The sequence below is a fragment of the Crinia signifera genome, chromosome 19 (assembly GCF_055691185.1).
Source record: "Crinia signifera chromosome 19, ASM5569118v1, whole genome shotgun sequence".
Lineage (NCBI taxonomy): Eukaryota > Metazoa > Chordata > Amphibia > Anura > Myobatrachidae > Crinia > Crinia signifera.
In genome coordinates, this window is record NC_139226.1 from 95,845,472 (window position 1) to 95,864,506 (window position 19,035).

At 44.3% G+C, this 19,035-nt stretch overlaps 1 protein-coding gene across 1 annotated transcript; it reads right to left on the bottom strand.

Moving 5' to 3' along the window:
• Positions 1 to 436: 436 nt before the first annotated feature.
• On the bottom strand, positions 437 to 15,552 carry PHF13 (PHD finger protein 13). Its single transcript, XM_083162955.1, has 4 exons — positions 14,979 to 15,552; positions 9,197 to 9,298; positions 7,233 to 7,821; positions 437 to 4,071 (listed from the first exon to the last, which is right to left on the bottom strand). Exons 1-4 carry the CDS (start codon positions 15,012 to 15,014, stop codon positions 3,845 to 3,847), a joined length of 954 nt encoding a protein of 317 aa, XP_083019081.1. The 5' UTR covers positions 15,015 to 15,552; the 3' UTR covers positions 437 to 3,844.
• Between the last annotated feature and the right edge of the window lie 3,483 nt (positions 15,553 to 19,035).

Here is a 19,035-nt window from a genome sequence, read left to right on the forward strand (position 1 = left end):
TGTAGTCAGCCATTTTGTTGCTAACATTGGTAGGCAGGCAGCCATTTTACTGCCGAGTGTGGTTTAAGGGCAGTGATTGGTGGCTTTGGGATGTAGAGCAGCCATTATGCTGGAAATAGTATGATTGCAGCCTCTTTATTACTGGAATTAGCTTTTAAGCATACATTTTTATTTTGAGTTAATCCATTCTATTACGGACATAGAAATAGAAGCTAAATAGGTTTAAAATTGCATATTTTAAGGGAAGTGTGTGTGTGTTTGTTTGTTGAGGGGCTAGAGTTAGATATCATGAAAGGAGGGTAGGGGTATAAGGTAAGTATCATTTTCCAGCCCCTCTCTGGATTCGGATCAGCGGGATGCCGCTATCTACCACTGGTCTCACATATGTATTCCGTTTAAGCAATGGGACAGTCTGTAGACATGAAAAGCACACAAGTTAAAATATTGATATCTTTATTTACAAATGTACAGCGTTTCACAGAAACATTGTCTTTACAAATACACAAGTCTTCTACATCACGTAATGTTTCCCGGTCTGTGCTCTATTACGCATGTTCAATGTTTCTCTCAGTCTTAAACAATTTCCAACATTTAAAAAAAAAAAAAAAAATCTATATATTTATTATAGTCCTCCAAAAATTTTACATTTCTATTTACACATACTTCTGATGTAGGTGTCGAGAAAATTACTGAGAGTAACTTTAAACAACGCAAGACCAAACACCCTAATAAAAACATTAAGAAACGAGCAAATTGTGACAAATGCACTTAAATCTTAAGAAAAAAAAACAAAATTGAACGTCACTCTGAAAGTTTGTCAGCTTACACGCAGTTTCAGTCACTGGATTGGAAAGCTTTGAACACAACTACCAACGATTTAAGCATCTTGTGGTTAATAGGAGAAAAATAAAACCACACCTTTCCTAAACTATTAAGAACTTTTTTTAAAAAATATAATTTTTTTGTCACCAACTACAAGTTTGCCCAAAGATGCCGACTGTATAGCACCGCCGCACAAGGCAAGGTTGTAAGAGGTACTGCGGGCTATAAGTAGCTTTATCAGCGTTATCACATTGGATCAGGAGGACTGGGTCATGTGACAACCGATAAAGAAAAGCAAAATGGCACCTCTGTGACTGAACATCCAAATGAAACTATTCTTTTAATAAGCCCTGTGTATCCTTACAGAAAATAACACGCATTAACACATACATGTGCAAAAGATGGACACAGGTATGTGCGAGGAAGAACAGACAAGACTACAGGTCACATAATTGCTTCGTTTGGTCAGGTGTAATACACAGCATCTATGTACCTTAGCAGAACAGTTGTGATTATAGAGCAATAATTGTTTTCCAGAAACAGCTGCAGTAGTGCTGTGTGCATTGGGCAGGGGGGGGGGGGTCGTCATCACAGTGCAGTAATGATGGATAGTAACGTAAGAGGGGGGGTGGGTACCAGCCCTGGCAGCAAGGGGATTAAATGGGTCGACAGCAAATTATCACTAGACATTAAGAGACAACAGAATCCTTTAGTTTATGACTGCAGTGCATAAGTGGACAATGCCTGATGGTTGGGACTAGGCACTGACAAATGCATTCTGCAGTTGCAGAGACATTTAGTGCAGCAGCGTTTGACCAGTGTTAGCAAAAATAATCTTTAATCGATAGCTGGAAATGTATGACATCATTCGGTCGGTATCTCTGCCTGGCACAACATGGCATGGATAATTGAAACAAAATTAAAATATTTATAAAACCTAACATACTAAACTAGAAAAAGGCAACTTAACACCCAGTATATTCTCCCCAGGATTTATAATAAAGATCAGCAGTATATAACCAAGTATTGGACCAGTGCTGTGAAATCCATAATGCTCCCCAATTCTGAGATTTAGGTTTTAATTTGACATTCATTATGCCTTTAACAAGCAGGTAATGCTGGGATATGTAGTGCCAAAATATTTGATTATTACTATTAAAAGCAACTCATTTCATACTGCTGAAAGTGTCTTAATGTCTTTATGTTCATATTCGTGGACCCTTGAATACATGTGACACAAGATTTTAAACAAGGTATTTCTAACTTGGGAAACAAATATGTACTTATACCCTAGTCACGTCATAGTCAGTTAGGCCTGTCCCCGGTCGCTCTAGCATTTCCCCGGGAGGGAACATTTTAACCAGCACACTTAGGTCAAGCCTCCTTCAGCAGGCACAGCAGGAAAGTGCAGTAGGCCGGCATCGTACAGTCTTACCGTAAGGCTGCACACTCAGCGCTCGTTCCCAGCTACAGGAGGGTACTTTATAGGTCAGGGGTAGCCAAATCCAGTCCTCGAGAGCTACCAACAGTTATTGTTTTCCAGATCTCCTCACAGAATCACAAGTGAAGTAATTAGCTCCACCTGTGGATCTTTTAAAATGTGCCAGTGAGTAATGACTGCATCTGTGCAGCAGCTAGGTTGTCTGGAAAATGTGAACTGGTGGTAGCTCTCAAGGACTGGGAGTTGGCTACCACTGCTATAGATGAACCACTGCAGCAATAGCCACCTGGCATCCATTTCTCAGAATTAGGGATGTTTTACCATTGCCGATAGCCCGGCTAGCTAGGTTAGGTCTACAGATATACAGAACTTTGATACTGAACATCACAGAAACCAATATTATGGGGTGATTGGGAGCAGCCATGTTTTCCAGATTTAATATCTGTATTCTGTCAATTTAGTGGAGGCCTACATAACATTTCCTCTCCCTCATGTGGTAAACAATGTCATTCGTGTCCCCCCCCCCCCCCCCTCCCTCTTTGACAGAAATCCAGATAACAAGGCAACAGTGTCTAGGTTGAAACCAAAAAGGTCAACTTTGACGGAAGATCAACATGGCAATGGGCTACACATGAAAGATTAGTTCTTCGATTATTTTGGGGGACTTTTTTTGTTATATTTTACCATCTACATGGACTCTGGGAAAGGTAAATCAAGCCTGAGCGATAGAATAATTAGGGGTCGTCATAGACAAAAATAAAAATGAAAAACTCATGTCAACCTTTTCTTGTGTTGACCTTTTGTCAGCCTCAACTTTAACAGTGTCAACTCTATGAGCCATAGCCCCCTGACGTATCATGGACATAGAAATATAAATGAACGCCCCAACTAACTTTATATTAAACCTTCATGGTATAGCTCCTTCACAAAAAAAAAAAAAAGGTACAACCATCTAGAACTAGGTAAATGTAACTGACCAACTGAGGGAAAAGAAACTATTATTTATTGAGAAATTAAGATTTGGACTCTTTCACACCAATCTTTATGTAGTGGCTGTGCTAGAAACAAAAACGTCTATTAAATAAAACAAAAAAAGTAATGATGAGGCCGGATTTTCTTTCTCTTCGATAGAACAACTACACAAGACCTCAGAGATTGTAAGAGTGACATTCCCATTCCTATACTAAAACTTTATTTTGTTTGCGCTCAATCCCCTCAGTGGACTGTTAAGGACTACCTGAGAGGGACACCAGATATTGCTACAAGAGTTGCATTTAATCCCCTGCTGCCAGGTGCTCACAATATCATAACACAACACATCATGGCCGCCCGCTCTCACACAGGCAGAAGCAGCCGATTTGCAATAAAGTCACTTTTGGGCCATCAAAATAATAATAACGTTGAAAAAAAAATTAAAAAAGTGAATAATAACGAACCAGTCAATAAACATGTGCCCATTTAAAACAAACATGGTTTGCTTGTTTCTGAAAGGATTAAAGGTGATCTGTGCAGTGGGTGCAGGTCTGTGTGCTTTGATCGCTGTCCCTGTGCACACACGGCCTCCCTGCTTCCCGCTTTTTTTTAGTCCAAGAATAGCTTCCGACACCCCATGCGCGAGCGGTTTGATCGCCGGATGTCGAATTTGGTGTCTCGGCACTTTTGGCAAACGTAGATCTCTGGAACGTTAGATTTGCGGATTTTGGCACAGGATAGGTGAATCCAAGTGTTGCATTCATTGCACTCAATCATAGGCCGTCCAGCGAAGGGTTTCATGCAGAAACACGTGACAAGATGCCAAGATTCGTCATCTGCAATAAGACAAGGATAAATATAAGCATGCAATCGGTTTTATTCACATATACATGCCCATAAAATAATAAAAAGGGGCAAATGCACTAATGCTTCTAAAAATTAAGAGATGTTACCCATAGCAACCAGACTGTCCCTATCATTTCTGTATTGCATCCCAGAAAATGATGGACCGAATCGGACTGGTTGTCGTGGGCTACAGCAACATTTTTCATTTTTAGAGGCTTTTGTAAATATAACATGTCTCACTAATATCCATTTCACACTGCCAACCTGGCAATTACCCGGCATTTTTGAGTGCCGGGTCATTCTGCCGGGTGCAGTCTGACCCCAATTCACACCATTATCAAATTACCGGGTTAAAGCTTTTTGGTGCTGTGGTGTTCAAGCTGTGGTGTGAAAGGTTGACCCTTTCACACCACAGAAAAACCAGGGGTTTTCAGGAAATTTCCAGGTTGAAAAGCTTTAACCCTGTAATTTGCTTCAAGGTGTGAAAGGGGTAAAAGTCGAAGTGGTTGGTTTGTGGTACAAACCAAATAATTTTTTTTCCCCCTCAGACTAGACCAGTGTTTCCCAAACTTTTTTGAATCACGGCACCCTAGAGCATCAAAATATTTTCAAGGCACCCCTAGGCCAAATGCTTCTTATTGAGAAATTCAGAAAAAAAAATTAAATTAAGTGCATTGTGTGTATATGTCACAGTTATCTGGTGAGGGACAGGCTATGCTTCTGTTTGTCCACATATATTATGATTGGCAGCCACAAGCACTGGTTTTGCCTAGTACATTGACCATAAATAATATGAATTGATCTTGGTCCACCAACCCAAGGCACCCCTGCAGGTGTCCTGAGGCACCCCAGGGTGCCTAGGCACACAGTTTGGGAACCACTGGACTAGACTGTACCGAGAGGACATGCTGCATCAATTAGGTTCAGTCAGTCAACAAAATGGCTGCCAGCATGTAGGGCACCAACACGATAACTTGTCATTACACTGAAATAAATAGGTTAAATCAAAAAGGGATAGTTTACTTAGATGAGTTCTATTTCACACAGGATGTTGCTTTGGGCAACCATTTACAATCTATTATATTCTAGAAGGTGCTAAAAAATCAAGAATAAATGGTTGCCCATAGCAACATCCCATGTGACAGAACTCATCTTCGTTAATTTCTCCCATAATGGGGCGAGATGGGGCGAGACTTTGCGAAAATAAAAAACCTGCACTTAGACTGATTTTTTATTCTAACGCTCTCTAATAAATACGCCTGTAAAGTCTCCGATAACCCTATGTCTATAGTTACAGGAGGAGCCCTTCTGAATGTTAAACAAAGGGATCCTTTCGCCTTAAGCGTTACGACTCCCCTTCATATCAGTGACACAATGAATCATGAATGGAACACCAATAAAACTATTAATTTAACCTCTTCATGGCCATGCTACGTTTGGATTTGGAGGAGAGAATTACTATTCTGTTACATCCCGCACGCACGGGTTACGGTAGGAGGGTATGCATAATCCATTCCGCCAACGCTCATGCTAAGTGTGCGACAGTCTGGGGAATAACTTTTTATTTTTATTTATCACAATATTTGAATTTGTAATTTTTGTTTCAACAGCAGTTGCAAAAGCCTTTGGTGTCTCGGCACAGAGCCTCCAGTTCTGAGCTTTGTTGCACCAAGACCCAGCATAACAGAGTGTAGATCTACACATGGGAACCGGGAAAAGAGGGTTAAACCCCCCACTTTGGGAAATGCTTGTGCAGCATGTTGAGGAGCTCGCATCTATTGTGGTGTAATTGGGAATAATTGCTGCCTGATTGGGAGAGGCAGTGCGCTGTAACACAGCACAAATCTCTATAATGGCTTGCATTTTAATGACGGCATTATAAGTCACTGCGAGCACAGATCAGCATTAAGAGAGCCTGACGATGGATTATGCTTCACTCAAAATGCAGTTCAGTGGAAAAGCAGACATAATACACTGGTTGGTTGGTAACAAAGACCTCATCTTTGTTTATTACTGCCGCTGCCTAATTTTAATTAGAGATTTCTACTGATGGCAATGGATGTAGATCTTCACTGGCTCCTCCTTCATAGCTCCTCAGTCAGAAAGAATTCCATCTTAATTTTGTCCACCCCTAAGTTACACCTACATTTATAACTTACAAAATTTAGTTTTTCTGGCTTATACTGTACCTGTGTGTCAAATGATTCAGTTTTACTTCAGTTTTAAAAAGGTGGCCATCTTGAGAGAAGCCAGAGTGGCTGCCATTTTGTGTGCAGTCAAATTGAAGCTAGAAATTTACACAACACTGGTTCCCTGTGAATAACTGCCTCCTCATGAAAATGTATTTAGCCCAGAAATTATCTGTTTCCATTTATTTAAGCAATGGATGCCTTTATCGCTGGCAATTTTAGAGGAGTGAAATGAGAAATTGTGGCTCTTATATGGAACACTGTGCCCTGATTAAATAATTTAAAAGCAAGCTTAATTATAAATCTGTGCATATTAATAACTGTTGTTTAGTCCAGAACAGCTGGAGAGAAAACACCATTTCATGCAACTCCATTTTAAAATGTGACACCGCAGCAACATTCAAAACCATAGCCAATCCATGACACACCTCCAGGATGTATGCAGACAAACGGGATTGCTAACACAACATGTCTGTATATATTTTATTTGTATAGTTTCATCTAGCATGCAACAAGCACCTCACATCAGATTTACTTCTGCTTATTGTGAAGCACAAACACCGCTAACTGATATTTCCTGCGGTCACTTAAAACATCCGTTTATTGCATGAACAAAGGAAAATCTAAACTCTTAAAGAGAACATGACAACTACAGTAGAGTCAGCCATTTTGTGAACTCAGTATTTAGAACAGGGCTCTCCAGCTGTTAAAATACACATCCTAGCATACCCTGCAACTGAGCATGGCCAAATAGCAAAACTGTAGCAAGGCATACTTGGGATGCGTAAATCAACAACAGCTGGAGGGCCAAAGGTTCCCCATGATTTAGATGAATGTACATCAGTGGTTCTCAATGAATTCGCTAATTTACTTCACAAAATGGCTGCAGACAATAACTACTTTTTTAAAGCATTTTGTGTTTTCTACCCCACATCTATTGGTTAGGTGAAATCAGCGCTTACCTGAATCCACCATGATGTCCTCATCATTGCCTGTGCCATCTTCGTCCCGGAAAACCACCTGTTTTCCCTGTCGTATGACTGTTCTTTTCCCCGGGTTCACCTCATTGTACTCAGTCTTTATTTCATCTGTGTCGTAAGACGCCATAGTGACAGAGCCACTGTCCATGCTGTCATTGTAGCTCTCTAACATCGGGTCCGGCATCTCATGTGCTGGTGACATCTTAAGGTTCAGGGGGTGGTCCGGGATTGGAGCAGGGGTCATCTCTTCTGGCATGTGGTCCTCTGGCTCCAGTTTTATAATGGCCTTCAGATAGGCTTCCTCTTTCTCTGCCTGCTCCTTCTTTCGCAGCTTTTTCTTTTTCTTTATTTTGTCCAGTTTCTTCCGGTCCAGGAGAAAGCTGCTGAGCTTGGCGCGTTTCAGCATCGATGGGTAGGATCGGTCATGTTTTAGGTCTCCAAAACTTCTTCGCTTTTTGAGTGGCAAAACCCCGTTAGATGAGACGTCCTGGAACCTGGAATCCCAGCTGTCGCTATCCACGGTACTTCCGGTGCTGTTGGGGGGGCTAGCGTCTGCCCGGAGTGGGTACTCCTGAAGAGATTAGGGTAAAATGATCATCTATTACTCAGTGCAAATGTGGCGGGTAATAAATTACTTTTTTCCCCTCAAAACACTTTCATTAGCATGATGTTTTTGCACCCCATGGCATTGGCACATGTAGATAAAATGGACAATACCCCAAATGGAGCTCTTACTAACAAAATGGCCGCCGCCAGTGAGTGCAAAATAGTGAGTAGGTCCCCGCTGTTTAGAAGTGTCTTTGCAGAAACATTTTTTGCACTTATCTCCAAGGTACCTGGCAGAAATAGATATTTAATAAAAAATAAATAGTAAGTACATGGTATAATTTATAGCCCATTTCTGGTAGAAAGCAGATAAGGTCTCTCTTCCTAAAACAAAACTTACTTATCAGTCTCAGCTGGCAAATATAAGCAAATTCCCTGGTGGGATAATGCTCCACATTGATACATTCAGTGGGCCAATTCCATTGCCAGAATAAACAGGAAAGTTTCACCACAAAACTTTACGTTTTCAATCATCCCCCATTTCCCAGCGCTCAAAAGCCTTGTGCTTGTTCATGTTGCAGCCTGAGGTCCCAGTACCCTCATCACCTACTTTACACCACGCATCTACAAGAAACGGCAGGCTGGCTATTACTATTTGCTACAACAAAATTATAATTCAAATATTACCCAACTTTATTTAGACATTTGAGGGGTTAAAACCCCTCCTCAAACTGTACAGAAGGTGCAGGCAACCTGTGGACTTTCAGATTCTCTCAAACTACTATTCCTTGCATGCAAAGCATGCTGGAACTTGTAGTCACCTCAGCAGCTGCACTGCCACAGGTTGCTTACATCTGCTGTTGAGAAGCGCTAAGCACATTACTGACATTGGAGATCGCTCTTACCCCAGCTCAACTGCTGAATATGATCTCTCCTGTAACCTGACAAACATTATTAGGAAGACATACTTCCTCCAGTACAGAACACACACACACACACACACACACACTTCCTGCAAGATAGAGCTGCAGATCACGGCTGTAACAGGGTAAATCAATCACACCCCATGCACAAGTAATATAAAGTGGTAGATTACGTTTGATCCGCCTGCTTTAACCCTTTGATAACGGCACCAAATACTCTGCATAGTTCTACAGGATAATGGAACTAACATCATCCACTAAATTTCTGTTCTGTAGCGAAAGTCATGGAAAACATTTTCTGTCCAGACTAACATGCGCATATTCACGCATGCACAAACACCAAACACTGGGTGGGGGAGCGAATTGAGCCAGTAGGTTTGAATGTGGTCAGTATTTTAATCACCCTATGAATATAAAGTATATAACAGTCTGTAAATGGTATAAACATTCCCCTAAAATATAGCTATAGAGACTTACCTCTTCGGGGTACGGTATGTATCCAGCATATGCCAACACAAATGTACAGAACTGATTAAAGTCTTCCACAGTTCTCCTCCGCCTGTAGTTAGGGGTTCCATCCTGAAAGACAGCAAGGAAGGTTTTCCTCATTTACACTTCACCACATACACACAAGTAGCGACACCTAACTGTTGCAGTGTCCCCAGCCTGTGACCTGGACATACGCAGGATCTCAGACACACAGCAGAGAGCCCAGCACCACTGAGGAGGCTGCCGAGTACTACAGTCAACAAGTATGGAACATGAAGCAAGCAGTCAATAAGCCAAGTTGTATATACATGTATATACCCCCCCCCCACCTCACACTTTTATAGCCTGAACCATGGCCTACACGTACACGAGTAGATGTCCTAATTCTATTGTGAACAGTTTTAGTGCGGCATATAATATAGCATGGAGATAAAGCACTAAATCAACCAGCTTCTATCTCTCTCTCAGCTTTGATAAATACACCCCCCCTCCCCCAAATGTTACACATTTTTCTAGATCAGCATTCCTGTTCTCAGGGACCCCTAACATGTATCTCCTCAGTATCATGAAATAAATAGCTTCACCTGTGGATTTTATTTTTCCCTGCGGCAGTCAGTAATGACTACACCGGTGACCCAAGTAAGAGAGGACATTCAGTAAATGGCTTAACCTGCACACGGACTCAGAGAAAGCCAAAAATAAGTTAGGGGTTCCTGCTGAACTGGAGTTGGGAAACACTGGGGCAGATGTATTAAGCCTGGTGAAGAGATACAGTTGAAGGTGATAACGCACCAGCCAATCAGCGGTGTTTGAAAAATTACCGTTAGCAATTGATTGACTGGTTCGTTAACACTGTGCGATTTGGCCAGGCAATTTTTGCAATCCACCAGCAGATTAGACTGTGCAGGGAAGGCAATTCTGACATAGCCGCACGTCTGTGTGTGTGTATTTGGCTTTCGCTTAGTGCACTATGCCAAAATCAGCTGACGTAGCGAAGTGTGTATGGGTGATCTGCGCTAACTCATTGTTCTTTATGCACATGCAGGCGATCCATCTAGATCTTGACTGAATGTGCCAATGATCTGACAAAAACGACACATAGGACAACACAATGCCATCGAAATGGGGGCATATACATGGGCCGATGTGGGCTTTATTTCTAAGTGATCTTGACAAAAATCAAGGAAAATTGCCCTGTGTGTATGCCCCATCAGTCAAAATAACCAGCAGCCTACATCCCTTAACATACGTAAGCCCCCCATCCACTACGCAGTCATATCTGAAGCTACAAATCTCTTCAGATTTTTCTTGAACTCTCAGATTTTTCACTTCAGATCAGATGGATCTCTGGCGCAGCACCAGGGATTTTTTGGTCAGATGGATCTGAAACTCAGCCGCACATCTGATCTGAGGGAGCTCAGATTTGACCTTTTTTGTCAGATCGGTCTGTCAAATCCATCTGAATCTGATGAAAACAGGCCAAATCTGATTAATGGATGGGAAACTTACACAGCAGTGACTAATACACATTACCACTGAGCTAGCTTGAGCCCCTTGTGGCAAAACTTAGGACTGCAGTAAAAGGGGAAAATTATGCCCTCTCACACCTGTTTGTCGCCGGCAGGCCCGTGGCCTACAAATGTTCTGGCAGAAGTGACCCTATTGCACTGCAAACAGGTTCAGCTCTCTGTTGATGTACTATATAAACAACTGATACAAGGGAAAACTAGCAACTGGTCTACACTCAACTAATAGTCCAACAGTAAATGGCCACAACCTACTGTATGTGCTATATAGCGGCCTCAGCACAATAATTGTCAGTATACAATTCAACATTAAGAGGCCGTAATTCCCTGATTGGCTGCTGCTCCTGGGCTGGGAGAGGTCACACCTGGCTTAGTATATGGACAGACAATGGGATAAAGTTGTGGCTAGGACAGGGGTTTCCAAACTCGGTCCTCAGGACCCCACACAGTTCATGTTTTCCAATTCACCCGGCAGGTGCACTCATTGACACATTTTAAAACATTCACAGGTGGAGCCAATTCTTTCACGAGACCTGCAAAACATGCACTGTGAGGGGTCCTGAGGACCGAGTTTGAGGACCAGTGGGCAAGGACATAGGTGGCTGCAGCTCGCAATGTTACAGACAATAGTCATAATGTGTGAATGCAGATTACAGAGCCATCCGTGTATCATTGCTGGCCCTCTACATGCACTCGGGTATCCTGAGTGACTGCAAGCCCCCATACCATTACCTGACTGCTATACACTAGTGCAGGCATTCCCTGCCACGGTCCTCAAGGCACACCAACAGTGCAGGCATTCCCAACCACGGTCCTCAAGGCACACCAACAGTGCAGGTTTTAGTGATATCCAGGCTTCAGTACAAGTGACTTAATTAGTTTAGTATCTGAGGGATTCTGATTAAACCATCTGTGCTGAAGCCTGGATATCACTAAAACCTGCGCTGTTGGTGTGCCTTGAGGACAGTGGTTGGGAATGCCTGGTCTAGTGCATAGCTAGCTTCTGTTGATCCTTAACGGTTACATGGTATGCAGGGCTGATCCCTGGCGCTGCACAGAGGTCTGATCAGCATATACAGTCTCCGCCTTGCATCGAGGAGGTACACCCACTTACACCCAACCCCAGGCGGTTTCTCCTCCATCTCACAGGATTTACATGTCTGCCATTGTACACCTGATCCAACCTTACTGGGGACAGAGGAAAATGGATGTAGGGAGGTGTATACCTACAGTGTGTCTGCTTTAACCCATGACCTTCCAGCAAGAGTATCCCAAGCCACAGAACAGCAACATAAGGATATAGTCACACGGGACGTCTGCTTTGTGCAGAAATAGCTTAGCTTCAATCAAAGGCATCTAATCCGATCTACTGCCTTTCTGGCATGTGAAAAGATGAGATAAATACGTCCAGCCACCACTAGTAGCCAAGGGGCCACCACCAGCCGCCAAGGGTCTGCAGCAGCAATGGAGGGTCCCAGCCACAGGCATGTGTATCAGGATATGTCTGCACATAAGGGGCTCACATACACACATACATACACACTATGTACAGTCCCTTGGTCCTGGAGACCAGTGGAGATGCATACAACAAACACACACACACACTAATGGCACCAAGACTGCACAATTAATTGCTTTGCACCTTAAGTAGCTGCATGGGTTAAACCGGATGAATGCCCTAAGACAATAAAGATCTCTCGCATGTAAGATGCTAATTGCAGGCTAAGCATGTAAAGGCGTGGGCACAGGAGGGTGCAGCGCTCAGGTGCCTGACTACTTACTGCAGGTATAATACACCAATGACCCATCTGCACACTCACACAGCCCAGCCTGCACAGCATAAGGTACTGGATGCATCATATGTCTTGCAGATAAGGAGAATATGGACAGAGTCTTATAAGGGATCCCCTATGGCATTATGTAGTGGGCAAACCTTCAGTGCCCCAGACATTGACTGAGACCATGCTATGACTCCTCTGCCACTCCCACCCTCTGGGAAAACCCATCTGGGGCACCAGCCCATCCACGTACCCAGGCATATATGTGCTGTGGTGAGCGCAGCCTGCGGGTACTAGGAAGGGATATGTGTCGGCATTCTATTATTATTATTGTGCTTGTTTCAGAGTCAATGAAACAATGTAACAGGGACAAACAATAACACTTCCCACCCCATTAACAAACATTAGGAATAAACTCAACCAGACTTTAGTAAAATGTTGCAATATTATAGACACACAGGACAAGCCAACCATTGTTAACCCCTGCACACCCAGGCAGTGTCTGCAACCCGAGACTCAGTGTTGCAGATTCAGGTGCAGGGAGGGGTGCATGGTGATCAGTGGGACTGCAGCCTCCAGGGACATCCTCAGTCCCGGTGACACTGTAGGAGGAGCCAGGAGGAAAACCCAGGAGGGCGGAGCTTGGTATGAGTGACAGTTAACCCTGAATACGCTGAGAGGGGGCTCTGGATAGCAGAGTGATCTGACCTGCCTGTACAGGGGACACGGATATACCAGTGAAGGCAATATGAACGACTGATAAGATCCACTGTTTGTGACACAACTCAATCTTCTATCCTAAAACACCCCCTCCCATCCACCGCAGTAGCACAAGACCCGTATAGGTCCTCCAAATACTGGAGGGACTCCTTCCATCCTGTACATGGGAGCCTCACTGATACAATGTAACACACACACCCCTCCCCCTGGCTGCAGCCCAGGCACCAGCGACCACTTCAGTGCTGGACTGTAGCTGGATCAGGGCTGCAATAGGGAGAAGGGGCTTGATGGGGGCAAACCCTGCCTTTTAAATTAGGGGGAGGAATCTAGGAGACCTGGTCAGCCAGATTACAGAAGCAGCCACAGCACGGAACCCCCACAAACACGTTGTGTGGATACAATGTACAATCAGATCGCCACATTATCGTATGGATCACGATATGGTGCAATTTATTAGTGTTTTACTGGAGATTTAAGGCAGTGACCCCCCCCCTCCCCCCCTGAGGATCGCTGGATGAGAGCACGCACCCCCCACTCACACGACATGCAGAGCACACCACCTCCCCGATTCTGGTGCACCGCTCCCTAATCTCAGCACCCAGGACCTGGACTGGACACCCAAGGCAGAAACAAAGCATATGTATAGGCAATACTAGAGGGAGTGGGTGTAGTCGGTTTTATCTGCCTCCCCCATCCGCCTGCATTTCACCATATCCAGTGACTGGGGACATCTGCAGGGGGAGGGGGGCTAGCAATACCAGTACTGGGGTCCCAATCACCCCCACCTGGGAGTGACCTGCAAATGCTGGTCTGAAACTTCAGGGTGGGGAACAAACCAGTGGGGTTACTGATGACAGTGAGGGGATCTCCTTAAGCACCCCCCCCCCCCCCCCCCCCCCGACTACAGCTCCCACATATTGCATCCATGGCTACGGATTAGGACTTGGTCGACGTTATAAACTGAATTGGGGAGATTTTAGTCGAGGTCAGTGCTCAGTGGCATCTGCTGTGTGAGACAGGGCAGCTCTGAGCCTCAAAGTGTTAAACCATAAGGAAACTGGGGTGAAGCAATATGGGGGGGGGGGTCTGGGGGTGAGATCCACTGGAAAGGGGTAGCGATTAAGTATTGGGGTGGGGGAGGTCTATCTGGGTACAGCTGCTGCACCCCCACCTCCCCCCCCCCCCCCCCCCCATGTCCTGATCATTGCTGATCACAAGCTCTAACTTTATTCTTATTAATCTAGGATATATATTGGGGGGAGGCTGGATAGTCACTACAAGGAGCCCCCTGCACCCCCAAATATGAGGCAGGTCACGCCTCAGAGCCCTGACTGTGGAGTGGATTCAAGATGGTGATTGCTGGTGATCACACTGCCAGCCTGATACCTGGGGAGCACAACCCCAGGCTCAGACAATGAGTAGTCCCAATCAACATCAGGGGGGGCCGGCAGGGGCAAGTGGGGGGTACAGGCACCAGAGAGGAGGGGGGGGGGGGGTGAGCATGCTTCCCCCAAAATACTTTTCCTTCCCCAGTGCAAGGACAAGATGGCGCAAGTTGTAACGAGAGATGGGTCAGGCAGTTAGAGGGTTAGGCAGCTCTGCCATGGGGGTACACGGGGCGGCGGGGGGGGGGGGGGGGGGGGGTATTAAGCATATGGGGTGCTGCATACGAGGGGAGGTGCTTTTAGGGGTGGGGGGCTGCATAAAAACCAGCAATGTATGGTCAGAAATAAAAAAACAACTTACCTCGGAGTCAAAAGTTGAGGTGGATGCAGTGTCCATGGCTGGGGTCGGTGGCGAGCAGGCAGCAAGGCAGTCCAGGGTTATGGGGGGGTCCAAGAAGGTGTGTGTGTGGGGGGGGGGGATCCAAGGAGAGGGGGGAGGTGGGTGATCCCAGAAAGGTGCTGGGGGCACAGGAGCAGTAGGTGGTCCCTTGGACAGGGGGTGCTGTAGAAGAAGGGGTGCAATCCCAGGGAGGGTCAGGTGTCCAGCCCGCCACCTCCAGGATCTGCAGACCGAGCAGCAAGTGCACACAACGTGCCAGCAGCAGCGTCGTCGTCGTCACCTGTGTCCCAGGAGCCCCCCCAAAGTCCACAGCACTGCAACGCCAGGCAACCAGCCCACCCAACTACTCCAGCAGCAGCTCCCAATGAATGTCTCCTTCTTCCCCCCTTCGCTCTCACCCTCCTCGCCTCTTCTGATGTCACTGACAATTTGCTTTTGTTAATCTCTCCTCCTTGGTAGGATTGGCCAGTCTCACGAGGAAATCACCCATGGCGGCCGCGCACGGCATGCCGGTAGATGCAGTTTTTGTAGGCGCCACCGGACTGCTAAGAATAGTCTGTTTTTTTTTCTAGTTTTTTTTGTTACTTTCAACCAGCTTTATTGACATCAAAAAGCTGTTTTAAAAGTGGCAGTAGCATACTGTATTTGGATTCCCCCAGGTGTGATACAGTCACCATGATTATTATTATTATTATTATTATCTTTTATTATTATTATTATTATTATTATTATTATTATTACTACTACTACTATGCTTTATTCCGTTTAAAGGGGATGTAGCATGCTGCTTTCACATTACAAACCTTTCAACCCGTTTTTGTAAACGTTTCTTAAAATGGGTCTAAGAGGACAGGTGCCATAGCAACCAATCAGATTATAGCTAAATTATAGACTGTCATAAATAAATGATAGCTACTTTCTGATTGGTTGTTATGGAAAACACCTCCATTTGTCCTTTTTAGGAAGTTTGATGGTTTCATTTGTTAAATCAACAGTGTCTAGGACGGCAATCAATAAGTTGACATGCAAAAGGTCAACCTGGTCAACATGCGCTAGGTTGACATAGACAAAAGGTTAACATAAGCAATAGGTCGACACGTCAATGGTCAACACATTAAAGGGTCAACATAAGTTTTTCATGATTTTTTTCATTCAGATAACTTGTTCTTTATGATCCTCATTGGACTACAATTGGGAATGGTAAAGTGTGGGGAGTGCATATGTTACACTAGTTAAGGGTCCATGTTGACAGATGAAAACAAAAAAATCATGAAAAACTCATGTTGAGCTTTTCAATTGTTGACCATTTCAATGTCGAAATTTTGTTTGTGTCAACCTTTTGTCCATGTTGACCAAGTCACCGGGGCTGATATTACTGTTATGTTGTTCAATTATTTTAATGGTCTGGTAACTAATTATTATTATTATTATTATAATTAACAAAATATTTGAGGGGCAGGGTGTAGCAGGCCCATGGAGGACAGATGGAGACAGACAGCTAAAGTTTGTGTCAGTGGCGTGACTATAAATACAGCGCCCCCCCACCGGAATTTTCTGCAGCGCAACACACAAACACACCCCGGGTAAAATAAAGCCCCCCTGGTAAAATAAAGCCCGCCCTCCTCCAACCCTGCCTTACCCCGCTGGTGCTGCTTGCAACCGCCACCGTGTGTGTGTCCGGGACCTGCAGCACAGATCTACTTGTCTGCAGTCCCTGCTGGCTCCTGATAAAAGCAAAAATAGCTTTCACAAAATGTCCGTCCCCCTACAGCAGACACTGTTTTAGGATGCTAGAGGAGCCTCTTAAGGGGACGGACATTTTGTGAAAGCTATTTTTGCCATTATTAGGAGCCAGCCAGTTGGAGAGCCAAGACCGCAGACAACTTCAAGTAGATCTGCAGGTCCCATCCACACACCCGGCGGCGGCCACAGCAAGCAGCGCCAGCGGGGTAAGGCAGGGCTAGGGAAGCGCATCAATAGCCCCACAGACCCCCGGCGCCCACACATACTCAGCACCTCCCCGCGACCGCGAGGTCTTCGGGGCTATTGTTACGCCACTGGTTTGGGTCCTTGGGAGGGGACACAATGCGGGTTTGGGTTTCCACAGATTCCATGCGGACGACATGGAATCTGCAAAAACATCTACCCAAAAATGGTTGCTGCCTTCTAGGAGTCAGACGCTAGAGGTCTTACCACTAACATCTGTCAGGGGAAGGCAGCACAGCCAGAGTTACCAGGAAGAGCGGATTCCAGGAGTGCTAGTGCGCTCCGAGCATGGAACCCCTTTGGCAATGAGCATGTAGCCCCCTGACCACGAGCAAGAACCCCCTGGCAATGAACATGTAACCCCAGGCAATGATCATTTGTAACCTCCGGCAATGAGCAAATGTGACCCCTGGCAACTAACAAGAAACACTGACACAAGAAGAGAGAAAATTTCGTTAAACATGTAGCAGTGGTCGTCCCTGCCAGCAGGACTCCACTTCTGCTTTTCTCCCTCTTGTTGAAAACAGCGGAGGGAAAATGAGAGAGTGGGGCCTACCCGGGTTTTGACCTACAGATAGCCAAGTGACCGATTCCAGTGCCGGCAAATTTTGCAGGGTGCTCCTGGTGCTATATAAGCATTGCAGGATGCATTTCCTGCTAATAGTCAGCTCTCATATCGGTCATGAAAAAAGGAGAAAGTCAGTACAGTTTGAAAATTATTATGAGAATTGTGGATCCCATCCACTCAAATGTAGTTATTGCACTGGTCTCTTTCACAAGCTACATGACATTTCTCTATCTATAAGTTCCCTGTTCTTTCTAAATTGGCTAATTGCCAATTTGTATCACTAAGGGGTCAGTGATTCTAAATTTCTACATAGATATAATTATTTCTACTAACAGTATAGGAATTGGATTATAACGGCATACATCACTCGCATTAATTGCTGCCAGACAAAATTAATAAAATTACATTTCAACAGGAATCATTATTTTCTACCAATCAGAGCCATATATCTCTTAAAATTCAGGCGCAGTTCACAAGAAAATATACAGTTAAATGTTCTATTCAATTATCATTTGAACATTTTGTCACTGTGTTCCCACCTTGATACTTCATGTCACAATATATACAATAGCTACATTTTCATGGTCCACACAATAAATACACAATGTGGTTGCAATATTTACCCATGTAGCAAGTAGTTATATACAGTGTAACAGTTTGGGAGATGTAGTTAAATTTGGCACAGCTCTGCAACACCGTGATTAGGGCTCTCAATATTATCCCGTGCGGTTAATTAATCTGAGAATTCTGCCTAAGGTCAGGCATTCTGTCCTGCTACATGTTTAACGAAATTTTCTCTCTTCTTGTGTCAGTGTTTCATAGCAAACCCGATAGTCGGTTGTGATCCACTGGGAATACCCTGCAATGCCAGATATGGTAACAGGGTTGCCAGGGGAAACCACGCTGGCATAATGGTTGGCTATCTTATCTACCTCAGTCATAACCCCGGGACAGTACACTCTCTCATTCCCCTTCCTCTGCCCTGTGGCATGAAGGGTGAACAGCAGAAGTGATAGAGTCCCAATAGGGCTGACTTCTTGTTTCCTCGATTTTGGGAAGATACTAACAAGGTTTATGTGTATTGAGACGGCATAAGATAACTAATGACCGATGATTTAACCACACAACTGACCCAAATTTATGGGTAATAAGTGGATGGACATATGATGGTCATTTTTCATCTTTTATAAATCTTTCACTTCTCTTTATATTCTTCTACACTTTCTAAGCATATGACGAATTATGGATATTTAAAATTGTCAATATTTTCGCAGTGTGTAACAAACAGTAAGAGGTGGTCCATAATTTTAACAAAATGATAATAAAAGTTATGTATTAAGATTAGTCATAGTACTTCCAATATATTTTGGGACGTAAGGGTGCCCCCAAACAGAGTTTTCTTTTCTTCTCTTGTTCTCCCTTGAACTAAACAGTCATATATGACAACTTTAAAACTCGGGGTGC